This window comes from Macrotis lagotis, chromosome 4, assembly GCF_037893015.1.
Source record: "Macrotis lagotis isolate mMagLag1 chromosome 4, bilby.v1.9.chrom.fasta, whole genome shotgun sequence".
NCBI lineage: Eukaryota > Metazoa > Chordata > Mammalia > Peramelemorphia > Peramelidae > Macrotis > Macrotis lagotis.
The window spans coordinates 257,038,378-257,062,631 of NC_133661.1; the positions used below are offsets into that span (position 1 = coordinate 257,038,378).

At 35.6% G+C, this 24,254-nt stretch overlaps 1 protein-coding gene across 3 annotated transcripts in view; it reads right to left on the bottom strand.

Moving 5' to 3' along the window:
- The window catches only part of TOGARAM1 (TOG array regulator of axonemal microtubules 1), a 95,454-nt gene that overhangs the window by 36,744 nt on the left and 34,456 nt on the right, over positions 1–24,254 (bottom strand). For all 3 annotated transcript variants that reach the window (XR_012478211.1, XM_074235858.1, XM_074235857.1), the window contains exons 3-7: positions 22,393–22,527; positions 18,378–18,674; positions 16,529–16,785; positions 14,069–14,301; positions 10,601–10,701 (exon numbers count right to left, since the gene is read on the bottom strand). Coding sequence is in view for 2 of the 3 variants with exons in the window: in XM_074235858.1 (XP_074091959.1) it covers positions 10,601–10,701; positions 14,069–14,301; positions 16,529–16,785; positions 18,378–18,674; positions 22,393–22,527 (1,023 nt within the window). In the remaining variant the exon portion in view is untranslated. The remainder of the gene's footprint in view (positions 1–10,600; positions 10,702–14,068; positions 14,302–16,528; positions 16,786–18,377; positions 18,675–22,392; positions 22,528–24,254) is intronic.

Sequence of the window (24,254 nt, forward strand, 5' to 3'; positions counted from 1 at the left end):
ACAGAGTCAGGTGGCTAATGGGCATGAGTTTGAGGAGTCATATGAAAACCTAGGAAAAGGAGATTATCAAGGGCTGATGAGAGAGGCAAGAAAGTCACAGAATTTGGCAACTAGGAAATCACTGGTAACTCTGGAGAGATTCGTTTCAGTTAAAGGATGAGTCTGGAAACCAGACTATAAAAAGTTAAGAAGAGAGTGAGAGGAGAGGACCTGGGGGTATCTGTTGTAGATGGAGTTCTCAAGAAGTTTAGCCACAAAGGAGAGAAGATATATAAGGATGGTAGTGGAGAAAGATTTTACATTAAACAATGGTACTTTAAGAATGGGGAGGGTCTCCACCCAAGATTATAATTATTTCTGTTACAATCATAATTCTCTACTTCAAGTCAATTTACATCCCAAGAGTCAATTTACATGTCCACCCAAATCTCTTCCTCCTTCCCTGCATCATTCCCACCTCAGTCATTTTAGGACCAGTCTTCTGGACCTTTCAGAGTCCATTTGGAAATGAATGTATTACAGTGAGGGCTTCATTGAGGCAGGGTCCAGGAAATGATTGGCTGGCACAGCTGGTTGCCATTCTGTAGAGACTGGTCTTGGAGCTATATAGCTATAAACCAGAGTATCAGGTGGTTTGAGCACTAAAGAAAACCAAGAATGTTCCAGGCCTTCCTGCAGTGAAGCATGCACTCCACCTGAGACTTAGGTTTGAGTTTCGAAATTCTAAAAAGGAAGATTTCCCTTCTCCCCGCCTCTCCTCTATGGAGCTCAATCCAATTTCCCAGTCTGTGTAGAGAGAATCCTTTCGTTGGCTGCCAAAATGTAGCCACTGGCTACTTGGGTTTGGTTATGCCTATGAGGAATCATTATTTAGACTCAGGAAAGCACAGGTGGAAATAAAACAAAAATTTATTAAAAAGGTTACAGGACATAAGGAAGGACGAGAGAAAGATAAAAGAACAGCCAAGCAGCCTTGGCTGGGCCATGGTCAGAGAAGTCTGAGCCAGCCGGGAAAGATTTAAGTAAGGAATTTTTTTAAAAGATTTTTTTGCAAGGCAAATGGGGTTAAGCGGCTTGCCCAAGGTCATACAACTAGGTAATCATTAAGTGTCTGAGGCTGGATTTGAATTCAGGTCCCAGCCACCCCCAAAGTAAGGAATTTTTAAACAAATGATAAAGACATGCCCATATTTGTAGGAAGTAGGAAAGAAGTCTGTTAATAAGGGGAGAGTGAAGATAAGTGAGAGTGAGAATGATAAGAGGGGATTGATTCTGTTAGAGATCAAATGGAAAAGGATTGCTTGAGCAGGTAGAGGAGTATGCCTTGGCAAGGAGCAAGTCCACTTTTTGTGTGCAAACAATGGCAGAAAGCATCTGAGTGACAGAAGAGGAAGTGGAAAGAAGAGAGTTCACAGTGAGTGAGCTCAGTTGGTTTTGTTGGGGGTGGGGCAGGGAATATAAGAGAACATTATCAATTGATAGAGGTTCAGGGGTGGCCATGAGAGTTTAGAAGAGAGAGGAAAAGGTTTGGAAGACCCACTGTGAAGAGACAGTGAGATGAAAAGTAAGAAGGATTGCTGAGCAGGAATGAGGGTCCAGTTGAGGCAATGTAACATAAATTTGGAGTGAAACCAATCTTCATTTAGTAGCACATATGTAGGCATGAAGGCAGCAGATAGTCAAAGTGATCCAAGGATGAAACTTGGCAGACTTGGCAGGACACAGTCACCACTATGGTAGGGAGGGTAGGGACTTGAGAGAAGAGGCCAGTATAGAACTAGAATGTTTCACCAAAATGTCAAGATAGAGAAAAGAGGAGAGAGTAATGAATGTAGGGGGTCACAGCTTGGGAAAGAACCTAACAGTTGGGGTTTAAAGGTCACAATGTAGATGAAGAGATAAATTTGGGAAGGCAGAAGTGGAAAATAAATACATAATGGTAGGACCATGGGATTTTAGAGTTGAGATAAATTTAGATAAACTTTAAAATAAGAAATAGGCTAGATACCTGAATAGAATTTTGTTAAAATTAGCTATTAATAGATAAGGGTGTATGGCAATTTCTTGCTAGGGCATAAAACACCATAAACAAATAAAGAAGTAGAAATATTAAACACATCCTTTGTTCAGCACAACCCGATACAATTATATTTAATGTACATCTGAAGAAAGATTTCAAAATAAATTAAGAGGCTAAATAATTCAATCCTAAAGAATTGGTGGGGTAAAGATTAATCACAGATACAACAGATTTTTTACTAAAGAAAATTATAACTATGAGACATTATATTGTTTGCAATTCAATCAAAACAGTCCTGAGAGGGAATTTATATCTTTAAACAATTTCATCAACAAACATGAAAATAAACTTTTTTTAAAAGCTAAAAAAACAAAAGTGCAAATCTTAAAAAAAATAACAAAATGGAAGTTATGAAAGTGAAAAAAGATTAACAAAATTGAAAGCAATAAATTCCACTACACTGACAAATAATGCCAGGAGCTGGATTTATTCTTTTTTTTTTTTTTGGGGGGGGAGGAGGGAAATGAAAAAAGAAAATGAAAAACCAAATTGTCAGCATAAAAATAGAATAGTTAATGAAGAAATAATCTTGCTCTATTATATGCCAATAAAACTGAAAAGCCAAATGAAGTAGATGAGTATTTCTAAAAGATATACAATATTCAGATTAAAAGAGAATTAAAATATCTCATTTCTCAAAAAAAAAGAATGTGAACAAGCCATAAATGAATTCAAAGAAAAAAAATTCAGAAAAAAAGATGGATTAGAACAAATAGTTTTAAAAATTTTAATTCAATATCATATAATGTGTTTGTTAGCTAGGGGATGAAAGAATCCTATCAAATTTTTCCTCTGATACAATATTATTCTATTACTAGCTTTTGTCCATGGGACTAAAGTAATTCTCTATGGTCAGATTCTTCTTTTTCTGTGATTTACTCATTTCCTCAGCCCAAGACAGCACTTCCATGGCTTTGGGTTGTTTTTATTTTTGGGGCACCCCACTGGGACCTTTATTCCTCCAAGGTCTTATGCTCCCTTGATATGTAGATGGCCCCTGTACTTCCCTCTGCCCTGGGGGTATAAGGAGGGATGCTGCTATCTTTAGTATGGAAGCCCAAACTGCAACCAGGAGCTGAGTGTAGGCAAACAGCACAAGCTCTGAACACTGTTCCAGTCCTAGGATTAGATCCTCAAAAACCAAGATTCTCAGTTGTATATTAAAGTCTCAGACATTTTGCTTTCACAGCCTTGTTGAGCACTGGGCCCAATGCACATGTAGGGAATCTTCCACTGTGTCACCCCTTGCAACCTTGGTATGAGACAAAAAGTACTGGACCTGAATCTGAATTTTAATTAGGCCCCTGGAGGGGCAGATGATCACAATTGTGTATCTGTTCATATAAAATGCTTATCTCTCTATTTTCCTATTATTATATTATTCTTCCTTAACTAAGTATGAGACTCTTCACAATAGCTATCTGAAAACTGCTTTTCTTCAAGTTACCTAAACACCTCCTCTACCCTAATTTTAAGGAGACTTTACTCCTTATTTGAGAAAAGAGGTTATCTGCTGCAAGCTCCCTCTTCTATCTATTCTACATATCAAATCCTCATTTTATCATCTGTCCAGTCTCTGATGAGATGACCCTTTTTTGGTACTTATTCTTTGAATTCCATTCTCTTTCCCGGGCAGCTTATTCCTTCTTATTCCTTCAGTTATATTCTCTTTAATCTATGCCCTGTTCCTTCTTTGCTTTCTATAAGCTTATCTATAACTTCTTCCTATCCTAATTTGACCCTATTATCCATTCAAGCTATCAATTCAAGCAGTAACCATATATTAAAGTAAGCACCTACCATGAACCAGGTACTAGATTGGGGATAAAAAAACAAAACTGAAACAGTCACTATCTTTAAGGTGCTGTTGTTGTAGTTGTCCTTTCTTTTCAAAGAAGATCAATGACATTAAGGGGTGTTGTCTTGACTTATAAGTAAGTTAAATTGAGGCAGAGTTGCAAATGTTGGTAGTCTACCAACCTCACTCTCTCCTGGAGTCATCAAAGACCTGTGGCAAGACAATAGTCAATGACTGTGCTGGCCAGGGGATACAAGGTATGACCTTGGAGTCTTTGATGTTTGACACAGCTTTAAGCACTCCATGGTTTTGGTTACTTTCATGACCATTGGAATAAACTATTCTCATATATCCATTCCAAAAGGGGACATCTTCACATGCTTGGGGGTCGTAGACATCCTCCTAACTCACTGTCAGATTTGAGGTCTGCCAGTTACACTCAACCTAGTTTAGTCGGTCAATCTAGCCAGGTTTTGTGCACGCTACAGCTTCATGAAACTACAGGTTAAAGTTGAGTGCCAATGACAGCTGCTGAAGAGAGCCAAGAGGCCCTGAAAAATGCTTTCCCTCACACCAGAGGTGCTAGCCCTCTTTGAAAACACCACCTACCCCTTAAAGAGTTAAGATATGCAGAATTAAGTACTAGGTATGCCTTTTCTCTATATAGCCAAATTCTTAGAAAACTCTATACTTGAACTGCCTCCCCCTCTTTTTCCATTCATTTCTCAAAAATTTTTATTCAGGCTTTTAACGTCTCATCAACTCACAAACAGCTTTCCTCAATACCCTTTTCCCAAACTTCATCCTACTTGATCCTGGTTGCTGAACAGGGATGGTCAGATCTGTATTTTTAATAATATTTTGGCAGCTAAATGGAGTGGAGAAGACTTCATGCAGGTGGGGAGGGAGATAGAAGTCAAGAATTTTACTTATGCTGAAAAGGTAAGTGACTGGAAGGACAGCGGAGCCTGTGACTAATAATAGGGAAATTTACAAGAGGAGGGGAGCTATTGTAGCAAAGATGAGTTTGATTTCTGACAAATCCAGTTTAAGATGTCAACAGAATATCCTATTCAAGATGTCTATTAGGCAGTTGTGATGCCAGACTGGAGGTTCGCAGAGAGGTTAGGGATAAGAAGTATGAGAATCATTAGCAAATCATAATCAGAACCATGGTAACTGATGAGATCACTTAAGTAAAATAGTAGAGAAGAAGAGAAGTCCCAGGACAGAGTCCTCTGGGACAACCATGACTGGAAGGCACGACCTGGATGAAAAGATCCATAAGACTGAGGAGCAGTCAGACAGATATGAGGAAAATCAGGTGGGAGGGATATCTCAAAACCTAGAGAAAAGGAAGTATCAAGAAGAGGGTGACAACTGTATCAAAAGCTACAGAGAAGTCAAGAAGAGAATTGTGAAAAGGTCATTGTATTTGGCAATTAAGAGAGATCACTGCTAACTTTGGAACATGTAGTTTTAGTTGAATGATGAGAAGGGAATAAGAGGAGAGGAAGTGGAAACATTCATTACAGTCCTCTCAAATTTAGGCACAAAAGGGAAAAGAGACATGGGATGACAGCTAGTAGGGGTATTTAGATGATTCAAGTGATGGGGTTTTTTTAAGGATCTGAGAAGCAGTCAATAAATAGGGAGAAACTAAAAAAAGTGAGAAAGCGGAGATGATAGAGTGGGCAAGAGAAGATGGGATAGAATGGAATTCCTTGTGCAGGTAAAAGAGTTTGTTTTGCCAAGAGAAGGACCAACTCATCAGGTCATACAGGGATGAAAGATGAGATGGGGGGCCAGAGGGGATCTGGGTAATGTAAGAAAAGGGAGTTTTTGGTGAACAGTTTCAATTTTTCTCAGTAAAATATGAGTCAAGGCTCATAGCTAAAAGGACTGGAGGGGAGGAAACCAGGGGACAGCTGAGAAAGGAAGAAAAGGTTTAGAAGAGCTCCTATTGAGTGGGATTGTGAGTTAATTAGGGAAGGGAAAAATAACCAACAAAAATTGCTTTAAAGTTATGAGGGCACAGTTGAGATTGTGGACCATAAATCCATAGTAGAGCAGTCAGAATGGTATGATTTTTCTCCAGCTTCTTTCAGTACCGTGTCCATGTAGGAGTGAAAGTGGTAGGAATGATCCAAGGCTGAGGCCATCAGTGTTTCCTAAGCTCAGCATTCTAATTCCTATGGCCATGCCTTTGCTTAGACTGTCCTGTGACTGAAATGAACTTCCTCTTAGTTTCCTTCAAGCCTAAACTTCACTTGTCACTTCCTTTGCTTATGTTCTTAGTGCTATCTCAAACAGTTAAACTTGGATATTTACATGTTTTGTCATCCTGTAGAACATAAAATCCTTGAAGCAGGAATTGTTCTCTAATTTCTTTGTATATTCAGGCCTTACCACAATAACTTGCACATAATAAGAAAGCCAATAAATGTTTGTTGGATTGGATTATTGCAGTTCCCTTTAAGAATCATAGTCCAGGGGCAGCTGGGTGGCGCAGTGGATAGAGCACTGGCCTTGGAGTCAGGAGTACCTGAGTTCAAATCCAGCTCAGACACTTAATAATTACCTAGCCATTTGGACTTGGGCAAGCCACTTAACTCCATTGCCTTGAAAAATCTAAAAAGAATCATAGTCCAGGGACAGCTAGGTGGTGCAGTGGACAGAGCCCCAGCCCTGGAGTCAGGAGGACTGAATTCAAATCCAAGTCACTTAACACCATTGCTTTAGCTAATAAAAAAAAAAATTAAAAAAAAAAAAAAAGATCATTGTCCATACCCTATACCAAGAAAAGGTCAAAATGGGTACAGGATTTAGATATAAAAGGTAATACCATGAACCAATTAGAAGCATAATTACCTGTCAGATTTATGGAGGGGAGAGAAGTTTATAACCAAATGAGATAAGACAACATTATAAATTGCAAAGTGGATGATTTTAATCATATTAAATTAAGATTTTTGCACAAATAAAAATCAATGTGACCAAGATTAGAAGAAAAACAGAGGGGTGGCTAGGTGGCGCAGTGGACAGAGCAGTGGCCTTGGAGTTAGGAGGACCTGAGTTCAATTCTGACCTTAGACACTTAATAATTACCCAGCTGTATGACCCTGGGCAAGTCACTGTCCCATTGCCTTGCACCCCCCCCCCCAAGAAGAAGAAGAAACACAGAAAGCTGGGTGATAATTTTCACAGCTAGTGTTTCTGATAAAGGACTCATTTCTAAAAAAAAAATAGAGAACTGAGGCAATAAAAACACAATTTTCTAATTGAGAAGTAGTTAAAGGATATGAACAGGTAGTTTTCAGTCATATGAAAAAACCTCTAAAACATATTTGCACTATTGGTGAAGATGTGAACTGATCCAACTATTCTGGAGAACAATATGAAACTATGCCCAGAGGGCGATAAAAAAAAATGGTGCTTACCCTTTAATTCAGCAATGCTTCTACTTGTCTAAATCCCAAAGAGATCATAAAGGAAAAACCCACATATACAAAAATAAATTTTAGCAGCTCTTTTTGTAGTGGCAAAGAATTGGAAATTGAGGAATGGCTGAAAAAATTGTTCAGTAAGAAACAATGAAGGGCAGAGCTAGGTAGTACAATGGATAGAGCACTTATTACCTAGCTGTGTGACTTTGGGCAAGTCATTGCCCCATTGCCTTGAAAAAACATACAAAAAAAAGCAATGAGTGAGCAAACTTCAGAAAAGCCTGGAAAGACTTGTATGAACTGATGCTGAATGAAGTGAGCACATTACCAGCAATACTGTAAGATGATCAATTATGATGGATTCTACTTCAATCAGCATTTAGTAGCCAAGGAAAATTGTAAAAGACTTGTGATGGAAAGTGCCATCCACATTCCAGAGAAAAAACAATGGACTCTGAATGTGGACCAAAGAATACTATGTTCACTTGTTAAAGCTTTTTATTTTTATGTTTTTTTCCCCCATTAGTTCAAACTCTTCTTTTATAACATGATTAATATGCAAATATATTAACAGGATTGTACCTGTACAATGTATATCAGACTACTTGCTGCTATGGGGAGGGGAAATGGTAAAAAAATGTAGAACTCAAGAGCTTACAAAAAAATGAGTGCTGAAAACTATGTAGTTGGAAAAAATTTAAAAAATTAAAAAAAATCAGATGGTAAAAAACTTCTTCCTTGCCTTTCCTACCTTATATATGCTAGAATATAAACTTTTTGATAAATAACAAAAATCATTGCATATTGTCTTCAAATTACTTGGCTTCAATTTATAAAATTTACTTAATAATTATATTCCTAATAAGTTATACAAAGTAAGATCTCAAAATTATGACAATCTTTTTTTCCCAAGGCAATGAGTTTAAAAAAATCCCAAATAGAAATTATATAGCCCCCACTGAAAATGATTGCATTTCAGATTTGTTTGGAAGCAACTAGTTACAAAAATCAATCAACCCATCATGTTCTAGGCATACTAAATTAAACATAGGAGCTATAAAACTGAAATAAGTCCAGAATTTACATTCAAATGAGGAAAAGAACATATACAACATATGAGCACAAACAGCACACATACAAAATGAATACAAGAAGCTTTGGGAGGTGGTAGAGAAGTTTCTTATAGAAGGTCCTGCTTCAGTTGAGTTTTGAAGGAAATCAGGGATCTGCTCAATTGAAGTTGAAGAGGAAATGCATTCTAGGCTTGAGGGGGTAGCCATTGCAAAAACACAGACTGGGTATAGGAAATCCTCCCTCCTCTATTGCAACTACAGACAACCTCTAAGTCCCAATGAAAATTCTTCTATAGGAAGCCTTCCCCACCTTTTTAAATTTAAATACCTTCACTCCCTTCACTCAGTTAATTATTTCCTATCTTTTTTTTTTTTAGGTTTTTGCAAGGCAAATGGGGTCAAGTGGCTTGCCCAAGGCCACACAGCTAGTTATTTAAGTGTCTGAGACCAGATTTGAACCCAGGTACTCCTGACTCCAGGGCAGGTGCTTTATCCACTGAACCACCTAGCCACCTCTGCCTATTTATCTTTTATTATAACTTGTTTGTACATTTTTTTTTTTTTGCTTGTCTCCTCCCACTAGATTTTGAGGTCCTTGAGGTCCTTGCTTCTTTTTGCTTTCTCAGTGTTTGGCTCAGAAAATGCTTAATGACTGACTGAGGATGAAAGGAAGCTGAGGATAGAGATAGAGTCATTAGACATTTAAGTCAGGAAATTGTTAGGAACTTTGGAGAGAGCAATTTCAACTGATCATTAAGGTCATGAGACAAATTGCTAAGGAATAAGGAGAGAGAGGAGAGAAAGTTGGGGCACTAACTAAAGATGACTTTTTTTGATTTTGATTTTTTTGTTTCTTACAAGGCAATGAGTCTAAGTGACTTGCCCAAGGTCACAGAGCTAAGTAATATTAAATGTCTGAGGACAGATTTGAAGCCACATCCTCCTGACTCTAGGGCCAGTGCTCTACCCACGGTACCACCCATCTGCCCCTTAAAGACGACTTTTTAAAAGAGTTTGTTTCAAAACAAGAGACGGATGAAGCTAATTAAGGGGATATGATGTGTTCTAATTTGGATTTTTATAGGACAAAAGGCAGCTGAGAGCCTTTGCAGGCAAATAAAAATAGGCATTGAAGATTAAAGAGAAAGTAGGGATAATTGTAAGAGCAATATGCTAGAGGAGATGGTGGGAGATAAGGTTGGGGAAGACAGGTATGGTTTCAGAAGAGGAAGAAAGAAGTTGGAGACTTCAGAAGAAAGTATTCAACAATGTATGGGCATTTTGAATCTGAAATTCATTTTTCTTAAGTAAATCTGATCAAGTTTCTAGGCCATTTTCACAATTCTGTTTAACTTACAATATAGCTGAAACTAACCAGTTTTTTAAATATTATTTTTTGGGAAGCAGGAGACCCTGCGTTCAAATCCTACCTCAGACACTTATGACTTAACTAGACCTTGGGCAAGTCACTTAACCCCACTGCCTTGCAAAACCAAGATATTTTTACAGAAAAAGTGCCATGGTATCAGGAAGTCAATAGGGAACAAAAAATGCTTGGTCAGGTATAGCTGCTATAAGGATTCACAAAATATCATGGAGTAAATACCTTCTTCTGAAAGCTGAATATTTATGGGAAAAAAGTGAAAACTATGAAAGTATAAAGTATATATACTCCTTTATCTCATTTTTCTAAGGTAATTTCCATGTTATTTTTTTTGTAAATTAAATTTTAGTTATAGATCTATTAGTTAACTTTTAAAAAAATTCAATTTAATTTAATTTCAGTTTCAAATTTTCTCCCTCCCTCACCAAGGAAAAATAAAGATTAACTACAAATATATAAAGAAAGGAAAGAGGGAAGGGAGGAAGGAAGTATGTCTCTGTCTGGAAATGAATACCATGTTTCAGTATTTACTTTTCTTTTTGTTTCTGCAAGGCAATGGGGTTAAGTAACTTGCCCAAAAATTACAGTTAGTAAATAAGAGGTGGCTAAGGCAGGATTTGAACTCGGGTTCTCTTGACTCCAGGGCCGGTACTCAATCCACTGCACCATCTAGCTGCCCTGTTAGTTTACTTTTATACAGAAGAATGTCTGCTCTGACAAACTCCGTATCAACATCTATGTAAAATTTCACCATTTCCTCTACTGAGGAAGTTTCTTGCTTTTATTAGACATTCTGTTTATAATGTAGATACTGAATACCTGAATTGGAGTTCTGTTCCACTATGTGAGAATTCTTATTTTTTGCAGAGGAGAGTCTTGTTGAATAAGATTTGGATCCAAATGTAGGAAAGATATCTGCCCTAAAATAATACAAAGTAATTAAGAATGTTAAATATATAGAAAATATTTAGCACATCACACAATTCTTTATGACACTTTTAGAAAGACATGAAAAATTAAATATAAAATTTTTTATATCTGAAGTTGTCAGTTCACAAATGAATTTATTCAAAAGTGAATGTATGTACAATTGTGTATGTGTGTATATGATAAATTTTAACTTTCTAATTCCTTCTGAAGAGCTGTTATGGAAAGATCCAGTAATATTGGATCTAAAATAACACATTACAAAAGAGAATGATCACTAGTTATCCACTATATTCATTTATGTCCCTGTCCTAGCTTGAATAATTAAGAATTAATTGCATTATAGAGAAATTAGCAACCAATGAAAATTATAAATAGCTTTCTTCTTTAGAAGATTAGACAGAATCAGTTTAGATTGTTTTTTAGCTTTATTTCCTGGCATCAGAAAGACATATACTACTAATTTCATCAAGAAAAAATTTTATTTAATTTACTTAGAAACTTAAGAGAATTACTTTGAACCAACTGATTATATGAAACAGATTTTAGTAGGCACCGAAAACTACAAAACCAATGAGCTGGAGTATTTATTGTCTTAATAAAAATTCTTTTAAAAAATTTTGGAAAGGTATTTCTTTTCTTTTCTTTCTTTCTTTCGGGGGGCTATTGAGTTTACTGCCATCCAGTACTGTTTAAAATTTTAGGAGAAACTTCTTTGAGGCGACATGTTATATTCTACTGCCCTCTTTAATTTTTTAAAATACAATTTTATTTTCAGTTTCAAATGCTTTCCCTTCTCTTTCCCTTCACACCCCAGAAAGCAAAAAAAAAAAAATTAAAAAAAAAACAACCCTCTAACAAATTATGTTAAGTCATAGGCTAGGAAAATTCTCCCATTAGTGATGTGAAAAAAAAAAGAGAGGAAAAAAATGTTTCTGAGTTCATCAACTCTATTTAGAGGTACAAAACATGTTTAATCATGAGTCCTCTGTAATTGTGGTTGGTCATTGTGTTGCTCGGAATTACTAAGTCTTTGCAAGATGATTATGTTCACAATATTAATGTTACTGAGTGACTTCACTATGTGATACTTCATAAAATTTTCTAGGTCTTTCTCCTTCGTGCAAGGCAGCTAGCTGGTAAGTATCAAGTGTAAGTTGCCTAAGTGGCTAGGTATCAAGTGAGGTCATATTTGAACTCAGGTCTTCTTGACTCCAGGGCCGATACTCTTATCTACTGCATCACTTAGCTACCCTTGAGGGTTTTCATTTCAGAAATAATTTCTTTTGGCACAATAGTATTCTATGATATTCAATTCATATACCAAAGCATGTTCAGTCACTCCTTAACCAAAGGCATCCCTTAAAGGCACACCCCCCCTCAGTCTTTTCATTCTTTGCTACTACTAAAAAGAGACGCTATCAAAAATTTTTGTATGTATGGGTCCTCTTCCTCAGACTTAGTAATTATATGTCTGGGTCAAAGGGGAGGTATGGTTTAAAATCTTTTGGATATAGTTCCAATTTGCTTTCCAAAATGGTTAAGACCATTTCACAGCTCCACCAAAAATTCTGTTTTCCTACAGTCCTATCTGTATGTCATTCTTCATTTTTGTCATTTTAGTCAATCTGATGAAATGTGAAGTAGTACCTTAAAACTGTTTGCCGTGTGCATTCTGAATTATTAGTCTTTCAGCGCATGTTTTAAAAATAAATAACTTTCATTACTCCCTCTGAAACCTACCTGATTCATACTTATTTACCATTTATCAGCTGAATAATGTTTTCATTTTCTACAGGCATTAAAAAAGTCAAATTTGTTTTTTTTTCATAGTCTTAAATTTAAAGGCATTTTGAGACCTTACTGACAGGGTAGGAATTTAAAGTCTTCTCTAATCTAATATTAGTCTCTATTGTCTGAGAGACTAGTATTGTTAACAAAAAATGATAAATTCCAAATCTGTGTAGTAGTTTGTGCAGGTTGCTTGCATAATATTCCATCATGAACAGAAAACATGCTGAATTAGCATCAGAAGATCTTGGCTTAAGACCCAGATATTTACCTAATGACTGACCCTGGAAAATTCAGTTCCTCTCTCTGGATCATGTTTCCTTCTCTGTAAAATGAGGGGATAGGGCCATATGTTCTAATAGGGATTATTGCCTTCTTTTTATGAGAATTTCTCCCCAAAATGAACTGTATTTAATGAATGTTTGTTGATTAATAGATTAATAGATTTCTAAGATCTCTTTCAGCTGTATGTGATAATACAGACTTCAGCATTAATATAATTGCTTTTTATTACTATGATTTGGCACATGAGCTGGAACAAAAGAATTCTGAATAAAGAAATTCCAATAACAAAACATTTTAAAAGATTGAAATTATCAACTGAAGAGACAAACTTCTCACAACAAGATATAGATCTAGTGATTCAAGCATCAAAACCATTTTATACTAATTTTTAAAACAAGATTTCCATTTTTCTTTTGATTATGCAACTAACACACTTTAGTTTTACTTCACTTAAACTAAAAGTTTTAAATTCACTTAAAATACTTAACTGTTAGTATCACAAACTGTGATCTATTCCAATTTCTTCCTTTTACAGATGAGGAAAGTAAGGTCCAGAGAAGTCTAGTAAATTGCCCAAAGTTACAAAGAGTGGCAGAGCCAGGATCAGAGCCTAAGCTTTCTGTATATTATTCTGGGTTTCATTTCAGTGTACATTTCTCCTAATAGATGACATTCACTTATTAGAGAGAGAGGGCAAATTTAAAATAGCAACAATCAATTCTTTTGCATGTTAAATATTTAGCTCTTTTTATACAACCTAACAGGAAAGCAAAGTATATAAACTTCTAATAACTAAATACAAAGATATAAAAAAGCTCAAAAGACTGTTTATAATGAATTATATGAATAACAGTAATTTATCTGTGACTATGAGGATGACAGGTGACTTTTAAATTAATTCTTGCTTAATGGATACTTTTCAGAGGACTGTATCTCACATCCAATTTGGAAAACTGAGGTCCCAACTAAGTGGTAGCGAAATCTAGTTGTCAATGGCAAGACTAGATCTAAACAGTAGTGGTCTAAGTATGAAACTGTGCCTCCAAAAATATGGAGGAAGCTGGACAAGTTGAAATAGGATCATTAGTATTAATTTGTAGTTAAGAATAGCTGTCATAGTTCAGGAAAGGGAAGTTAGAACCTAAGAGGGCAAAAAATGAAATAGAAACTTACAAATAGTAATTCTAAATCTAGTTTATATTATAAAGTACTTCAGTCTGAAACAATATCAACAGTGCAAAGACTATTAGCATATACTTGTTAAAAGGTCCAAAACATACATACATTATTCTCTTTCCCTGGGGAGTTGTTGACAGAGAAGAAGTCAAGGATTCTTGGCTGTAAACTCCACTTTCACTGTATGAGCTGATGTTTGGAGATGAAGATCGGGATGGGGAGTCCATATTCAAGTCAAGTTTAATTGCAGAATCAGGGCTTTCAAGGTCAGAAGTACTGCCACTCAGCTTTGCCCTTTTCTTAGCTGCACTATTTCGAAGAGATCTAAGCGAGCTCTGCATCTAAAAAAATGTTGAAAAGAATTAAATTTATAGATTGATTTCACCTTTTTTTTAACAGCCTTATGGCAGTCATTAATTTGTTCCGTGAAATCATTAGGTAAAAGAGCACGAAGAGAAGTTAATTCTTTATTAACAATTATCATTATTAGAGGAATAATCTAGGAGACACTATGGTGACACTGTATGGCTGTACAATACAGTGAGATTTGTTAATATGGCTTAATGGTGCTACTAAAAACACTGGCAATCTTTTGCAAAATGCACCATTATTAGTAATAGCGAATTCATTTTTAGGGTCAAGCTTCTTTCTATTAAGCTATTAAGGTACTAATCCTTTCCTTTTTTTTAATTAAAATTTTATTTTATTTTCCAATTCCATGCAATGGCAATTTTTCAACATTCATCCATATGCAAATGTATGCATTCCACATTTTTTTATACCACAATCCCTTCCCTTCCCATGGCAGTCAACAATATTGCAAAATGGCACCAATTTTGCTTGAAGAGAATGGAAGATGGAGTTAACACATGAAAACAACAATGTAATTTACAGAGACCCTTATAGTCAAAAACATATGCAGAAGGTCAAGGAAAACCTGTATCTTCTCAGTTAACTAAGGGGAGGCCAATAATTGTTAGCATCAGGTTGTTACTAATATGGCTCTAATAGAAACACTGAAAACTAAAAACTTCCTCTGTAGTACACTACAACACAAATATAGGGATGGGGATATATAGAATAATTTTCCTGGATTAGGGAACTCCCAGGTGAGGAAGCTGCCAACTCAGATAACCTTTTCTGCAGATAGCTTAAAACACAGAGGTTAAAAAACTTAAGCATGTCAGAGGTCCCTATCCAATATGCAGTGCTGCCTGAAATAGCGACCACTAACCTAAACTATGACCATTTAAAAATTTAGGTAGAAGATAGAATGCTGGTAGATTACCATTTCAGGACAGAGTCTTAAGAAAATTAATGAATTAGGCTTAGAAAATTGGTGATAGGTACTTTATAAATATTCATAAGACTAATCAATTAAACATTTCTACAAATTATGATTTTTCATTCAAGAAATAAATTTTTAAAAAAAATCATTTCATTATTAACCTTCTATCTCTAGCACTAAGCATAGTGCCTTGTGTAAAATATTTTAAAAATCTTTCAGTGAGCTAATCTGTAATGTTTGAATTTCACAAAGTTCTTTATTTTACACCTAGAAATTAGGTTTCAGTAAATACTTAAGTTCCCAGAAGGTAGAAAACCCTTCTAAAAACTAACAATTTGGGGGGCAGCTAGGTGGTGCAGTGGATACAGCATCGGCCCTGGAGTCAGGAGTATTTGATTGAGTTCAGATCCAGCCTCAAACACTTAATAATTACCTAGCTGTGTGAACTTGGGCAAGCCACTTAACCCCACTGCCTAGCAAAAACCTAAAAACAAAAACAAAACAAAAACCTAACAATTTGCCTGGAGAGTAGAAATATAAGCAGAAGAACCATTTGAATTGATGACTTTGCTAAATGGTTTTTGCTTCTGTGATACTGAATACAGTCCTGGTCTTAAAATAAACAGATTTTTCTAAATTCAATTTGCACCAAAATAAAAAAATGCATCTTTAATGACTAAGAATGTGAAGACAAGAGCAAAGAATGAAGACAATTACATTAGGGCAGAACATGCGAAGAAAATTGGTTCAAAAATATAAAGTTCAATTGTTGCTTTTATTCAAATTTTGGGGTGTCTGTGAGGTAGAAATTTCATGCCAAATGAAATAAAATCTACAAAAACGCTAAACACAAACATCATGTATTGTAAATTTCTTTATCTTTATGACTATTGCCTATGGATATTATCTTCTCTTCCCAAATTAGGGAAAAAAACGCACAAGGGTCCCCCCCACCCCGAACATCAACATTGCTTTATTTTTTTTTATATATTAATGTTTTGTGAATTTGTTCTGCACATTGCTGCTTAAACTCTAAGTCTTTTAAAATAGTGCAGCATTAATATCATTTGAATATTCAAGGCAAGTTTTTTTATTTTAAAATGCTAGGCAATCAATGTAAAAAAATTGATGCTAAGTAATTTGAAGAAATAGAAATTAAATGTAAATATAGTCAATTATGGTAAAAAATGTCAGTGCTGTTATTATTGTTCCAAAACAATTTATAATAAGCAAAATCATCAAGAAAAATAGATATTTTTAAAGTGACATTTAGGTCTAACCTCTTCCTGATCTGAATCCTTATCTCTGACATTTAATTCAGAAAGATCAATTGCAAGATTGTCTTTTTCATTCCTCCAAATATGATCTTTTTTTTCATGTTCCACAGTGATAAAATCTGCTTTATCAGGCAATAGGCTTATACCCCGTGGAATTGGTGGAACTGGTTTTGTTCCATTTAGGCCTCTCCGGGAAGATGGGGATCTCACCAATGCAGGTTTAAGTTGTATTGGAGAAGGTTTTTCTTGTGAATTTTCTCCTGTATAAAACAGATAGTTTTATCAATTACAGAATGACATACGCAGAGAATTACAGTGCATAAGAGTCTGGAATAGTTTTTTTTTTTCCATTTCATGGGTACTACATTTTATTTAAGTTTTTTTCTATTAATAGTGTTTTATTTTTTCTAATTAAAGGCAATGATAGTTTTCCATATTGATTTTTGTAAGATTTTGAGTTCCAAATTTTTCTCCCTTCCCTTCCCCCCAGTGACAGCAAATAATCTGATATAGATTATACATGTACAATTATGTCAAATATATTTCCATATTAGTTGCATTGTGAAAGAAGAATCAGAACAAAAGGGAAAAAAATCATGACAAAGAAAAAAGAAAAAACAAATTTTAAAGAGTAAAAATAGTATACTTTGGTCTGCATTCAGATTCCATAGTTCTCTGGATGTGGATGTCATTTTCCATCACGAATCTTTTGGAATTGCCTTTGATCACTATACTGCTGAGCATATATCACTATATATGCTAAGTCAATCATAGCTCATCATCATACAATGTTTGTTTTTTTTTTTTTTAGATTTTTCAAGGCAATGGGGTTAAGTAGCTTGCCCAAGGCCACACAGCTAGGTAATTATTAAGTGTCTGAGACCGGATTTGAACCCAGGTACTCCTGACTCCAAGGCCAGTGCTCTATTCACTGCACCACCTAGCCGCCCCGATCATCATACAATAGTGCTGTTAATACCTACAATGTTTTCCTGGTTCTGCTCACTTCACTCAGTATCAGTTCATAAAAGTCTTTCCAGATATTTCTGAAATCTGCCTGCTCATGATTTCTCATAGAACAATGTATATGGAATATAATATTTTTAAAAAGATCACATTTTTTCAAAGTGAGTGACAGATTTTCCTTAACAAAATTAAAACTGAAAAGTAATTTTTTGTTGGTTTATATAAACATGAATATTGCTTAATATCAGGGTACATTTGATGAGAAGAAACAATTTCAGTGTTTTAAAAATGAACAAAATTATCCAATACTCTCTCTCTCTCTTTTTTTTTTGCAAGGCAAATGGGGTTAAGTGGCTTGCCCAAGGCCACACAGCTAGGTAATTATTAAGTGTCTGAGACCGGATTTGAACCCAGGTACTCCTGACTCCAAGGCCGGTGCTTTATCCACTACGCCACCTAGCTGCCCCTCCAATACTCTCTTGAGGAATACTTTTGAGTCAGTTGATAAAATGTTCAAGATATTGGGTTGAATACTGAAAATACTATATAATTGAGCTGATACTGAACATAAGAAATCCCTTCATGATGATGGCTGTCCAACTGACATGCTGTTCATTATGAAATTCTACAAATAATTGTTTGTTCATAAGATTTTGGGCAACAAGTAAAAGGGTTCCCTCTATATCATTAGTATAAATATTTTATGAAAAAAATTGATATTGAGGTTGGAATCTAATGATTTGTACATTATAGCACCAATATGTTTAGTTTTTATTCCCTGAATACTAAGACAAATGTTTGAATTTACGGAGTTTATGCTAATTCCAAGTTGAAATCAAATTGACAAATAAAACACAAGGATTATTAATTTTTTCATCATTTTTACCTGAAGCATCCACCGATTTTTGACCAAAGAGCTTTTTCTGTGGACTTGGCTTTGGAATCCCTTCAAAGCTCTTAAGAGGCCAGGAATTTGAGAAGTTAACAGAATTATCTTGAGACTTCTTTGGAGATCCATTAAGAGGGCTTGTGTGTTTTGGACTAGTTCGAGGTGATGAGAGTGGATAGGATGGAAGGATGAGAGCTCCTTGGTTTGTATTGGGACTAGGATATGATAAAGTATGTTCTGCAGGACTACCAAACGTTTGTTGAGTTTTACTGCCAAAGTTTAGGCTTGCACACACTGTATAAAATAAAAGAAAATATATTATTTATATATTCTTATTTAACTTAAACACTTACTTTTTGTTAGGGATCCTTGAGGACCACAGTTGTGAAATGACAAAGGTAATGGTTTAAAGACCCTCTTGACCTCTTGTTGTTTTGCAAACATACTGGTTCACTTTCTCATGAGACCAGCATGACCCAAATCCCTTTGAATTTTCCATAAGATCAGCATAACCCAGTTCCTTTTGTATCTCCTGACATTGATCAAGAATTGCATTATAGCAAGAGCAATGAAGTATGCATAAGAATATGTAACTGTTTAACTAATGGGTAATGATCTAATCAATGTATAATCTTTAATATGATTGGTGCTTAAGGTGGTTGCATGAGTGGTCCACTAGTATGGAAGTAAACTAGGATATAAAATGCTGTGTGACCCTAATAAAATTTGTAGTGCTTTACCATCTCTGCCTCCTGTCTCATTCACTGCAAGCTGAAAACAGTTCTCTACTGGTCAGAGAACTCAAGTAGCCGGTGCACCATATAACTTTTTCTTCATTATTTTAAAATAATTTCCTACAATTATGACTTTACTCTTCTCCCAATAGCCCACTGCATTTTGGGAAATGAAGACTATACCAGTAAAGAGAAAATTTTGGAAGGTTCTACAAGCTGGATAGACTTTACATTCTGGCCTGGAAGCAGACTATGCATCCATCACAGCTAAGACCAGTTTAGTTAAGTTTGGAAAAGCTCATTATGACCTTGCCCACAGATGATGAATTTTTCACCCCTATTAATTCTTTTTTGCTTTTGTTTTTGCAAGGTAATGGGGTTAACTGGCTTGCCCAAGGCCACGCAGCTAGGTAATTATTAAGTGTCTGTGGCCGGATTTGAACTCAGGTACTCCTGACTCTAGGGCCAGTGCTCTATCCACTGCACCACCTAGCCGCCCCTACCCCTATTAATTCTCAAAGATAATCTACTAGGGAAGCAACAATCTCTATTGTGTATTGTACTGATAGAGGAACATCCATACTATTGAAATCAGAGATTCTTAAACATTTAAGCAACCAAGAAAAAAATAAGTATTCTATATTTTGATAATAAAAATTTAAACATGCATGATTTAAATAATTGCTTTCTCCTGGGGGAGCAAAAATTTTTTCATTTATTTTTTTGCCTTACTTATTCTTAATTTAGAGAGGGCAGGTCCTGCAACAGTCAATATTTGTGCAGGTATAGGAATTCCTTAAGAAATTGACCAAAGCGGGACAGCTAGGTGACATAGTGGATAGAGCACCGGCCCTGAAGTCAGGAGTACCTGAGTTCAAATCCGGCCTCAGACACTTAATAATTACCTAGCTGCGTGGCCTTGGGCAAGCCACTTAACCCCATTGCCTTGTAAAAACCTAAAAAAAAAAAAAAAAAAAGACCAAAGGTCAAAAAATACTTAGTGCTAAAATCAGAAATTGGATTTCTTAATATATTTCCTAATAGCCATTTTGTTATATTTATGACATTTATATATTTTATCATGGACTTGAAAACACTTAAGGCAGGTGTTCTTAAATGTATAATATAAAATACAAAGGATCGGGGCGGCTAGGTGGCATAGTGGATAAAGCACAGGCCCTGGAGTCAGGAGTACCTGGGTACAAATCCGGTCTCAGACACTGAATAATTACCTAGCTGCGTGGCCTTGGGCAAGCCACTTAACCCCAATGCCTTGTAAAAACCTAAAAAAAAAAAAAAAAGACCAAAGGTCAAAAAATACTTAGTGCTAAAATCAGAAATTGGATTTCTTAATATATTTCCTAATAGCCATTTTGTAATATTTATGACATTTATATATTTTATCATGGACTTGAAAACACTTAAGGCAGGTGTTCTTAAATGTATAATATAAAATACAAAGGATCGGGGCGGCTAGGTGGCATAGTGGATAAAGCACCGGCCCTGGAGTCAGGAGTACCTGGGTACAAATCCGGTCTCAGACACTGAATAATTACCTAGCTGTGTGGCCTTGGGCAAGCCACTTAACCCTATTTGCCTTGCAAAAACCTAAAAAAACAAAAATACAAAGGATTAAAAAGGAAACCAATTATTGTGAAAAACAGTAATATATATTTAAAACAAGTTCACAGACTACAGATTAAGAATCTCAGATTAGGAGGACTATGGCAAACAGCTTTATTATAAGAGTTTGTATGTATGTAATGTTAAATCAAAATAATGACTTTTTTTGCAAATGGGGTTTAAGTGGCTTGCCCAAGGCCACGCAGCTAGGTAATTATTCAGTGTCTGAGGCCTGATTTGAACTCAAGTACTCCTGACTCCAGGGCCGGTGCTTTATCCACTGCGCCACCTAGCTGCCCCTGAAAATAATGACTTTTAAGAAGAACATAAACTTTCCTAATATTCCAATGAAAAATGGAAAGAAGTTTAGTTAGGCATCTGAAAATCATACCCTAAGAGCCTTTCTTAGACTTTGGAATGGTCTTGAAACTACAGACTAGAACTGTGTGAGCCCATATTTCTCCAATCTGTCTCGTCCCCTTTGGAAAGGGTGTTTTGGCTTTGGACTAGTTTTAGATTTCTACAGTATCCCTCAATAGTCATGGCAACTTCAAAGCCCCAGTGAATTTATATAGTTGTATTAGTGTTTAGGATTAACTGACAACTACATAGAACTCCCCAGAATCAATTATAAACTTCTAGGTTAACCTTCAAATAACCTGTAAGAGGGACAGTTCTTCTAGCCTCCTGATCAGTTGTCCTGCAGCAGCAACACAATTTTGGTGGAATTTGGCAGTTAAACAATAGAACTTCACTATTTCATTTTGGCTCATGCATATAAAAATATTTAGAGATTATAGTGTCCCTTTAAGGGACAACTAAAATGTCAATATAACATAAAATAGACCTACTTTATTTACTTCAAGCAATCATTAGTTTTTCATAAGTATATCCATAATGTTAATTCCTAATAAAACATAAAATTTCAATCCTGCGATATAATACCAATTAAAGTGTTTCTGAAAATATTCAATTCTGATGTTGCAAGTAAAACTAGAACAAAACTAGTAAAGGCAATAATCCACAATCTCAATTGTGTTTGGTAGCCTCAAATACTTTTTTGATACAATTGCTGACAGATAATGACATTTTTACTGCCTCTACTTACAACCTTGTCCAATCCATCCTTCTAATGGTCCCTTGCTCGTGCAGCCAGCTTTTAGCCCTATTACAAGCCAGATACTGAAGTCCAGAGTTCAAACAATCTACCAGCTTTAGTCTCTAGCATCACAGGCATATGCCACTATACCTCATATTTTACCTTACTTAACACTGGAAAGGGGTGCTTGGTGAAGAATAGGTTTTTCTTCTGGGTTGGGAGGCTTTGACCAACCCAAAAAATTAACTAACTGGGAAAATGATTACTACACCACTTTTCTAGCCCAGTATTATGACTATTTGATGAAACAGTATTTAAAATAGCTTGTTCATAACATAGAACCTCATATTTAAAATCAAGGATCATAAGTATTAAATTTCTCTAAGTAGGAAAGAATATAAAGATTTCTAAAAATAATTCAGAGTAATGTTGATGCAATAAGCTTCTCTTATTTACAAGATGATCCTGAGGAGACAATGTATCACATATAAATTAAAAGCATTCCTTGAATGTATTTCTAAATAGTACAGTCTACAAAACAAATGAATATTTGTACCTTTATCTTGACGACTATTATTTGCTCCTAAAAACTGCAAATCAGAATCCACACTGCCACTTTTTCCACTCATTTGTGAAAAGTTTAGTTGTCCACATTTCCCTGAAATGTTTGTTTGAGGAGACCCAGCAGTACCTTTTGAAGAAGAAAAAAACTGGTTTAAATAAAAAGAGTTATGTTTCATGAAGACACCATTTCCCAAATGCATGGTTAGCATATGTGGTCAAGTATTCAGTGGGGCATAGATATGAGTAACTTTAAGGCAGATGATAAAGGGAAAAGATATTTGAAAAAGAGTTTGACAGAGAAGGCATGAAAGGCAGTACCCATTCAGAAGACAAATTAAGGACATGCATGCATGCATACATACAGACATACACACACACACACACACACACACACACACACACACACACACACACACAGAAGGATAGGCTAGGTACATGCATCTTTTTCTGGTTTTCCTAATTCTGATTCAGTAAGCAGTATCCTCAGAAATTGATTAAACCAATTGTCACTATTCTCAGTCCACAGTTACCCTTCTGTCTTCTATTTCTTACTATAAAGGTTTCACAAAGTCCCCAGGTCATTGGAGCATTTTCTTAGCTTCTCTTATAAGTATTAGTAGAATGCAAGGTGATATAATGAAGGGAAATATGTATTCTAAAAAAAGAGTCATTCAGGAAAAAGTGCATGGTATGGGCAAGCAGAGTAGTCAGGAAATACAGCAACAGGGGAATCTCAATTTCAGTTATGGAGGCTGAGGGAATGGTTTCACTGACCTTCAGAGATTGTGCCACAGGCAAAATAATAATTATAAGTCAGTTAAGTGCAAATTTGTATCCCTTGATATAGGAGAAGGTAATTTTGCATTTCTTCATCTTAGTAAGGAGGATGAATGTTTCCTAGCAGAATGGAAAGAATAAGAGGTAGCATGATAAGAGTAAGAGTGCTAAATTTGTATCTCTAACTCTATTATTTATTCCCTGTGGGACTTTAGGTGAATCACCTAATCTTTCTGGGTCTTCATTTTCCCATCTGTCAAAATGATGGAGATGGTTTAGATGACCTCTGAGGTCTCTTCCAGGGCTAGGACTAAGACTTTAAAAAAAAAAAAAAGAGAGATTCTAAGGAAACAGTGGGAAATACAAAGCAATAAAATCAACACGATCTTGTATTTAGAAGCTTGAAGACTGACAAAGAAGGGCAAAATGAACTTGGGGGTAGTTGAAGCTCTGTGGTACATTCAAGGAAGGACCTGGATTGTTGTCTTCTGAAGAAACTTCTCTAACTTTGTGTAAGGACAATGAAAGGTAGAGATATCAACAATGAAGACATCTGCTACTGGTTCCAGGAAGAAAATAGGTAATGGCAATGAGATGCTGACTGAGGGGTACCAGTTAACTCATCTGTTGACCTGATATAACCATATAACCACCTAGCTCCCTAGGACATGAATCAAGGATGTAGGAGATCACACTGCAACAAACCTGAGGGCAGTTACCCACTTTTAGTAATTCTCCATCCAAATGAATGGTATTGTCAGAAGTAAACTACAAAGCATTATTAAGAAGACTGAAGATCCAAGTACTAACAATGAGTACAATTAAAATTTTTATCATTGTTGTAAAATGAAGGTTGGGCCTTTGAATGAAATAGTTGAATAAGGAAGGTTAAACAATTGTTTGAATTGGGAAAAAAACCTCTGAATTTCGGAATGTTCTTGGAACTTTTCATTTTGAGGCTTCTTTCAGGAGAAAATTTCTTCTATTTCAATGTTGCCTTCTAGTTCTTAGAGATCTAGACAGTTTTTCTTTTTCTTAGAGATCTAGACAGTTTTTCTTTTATGATTTGTTGAAATG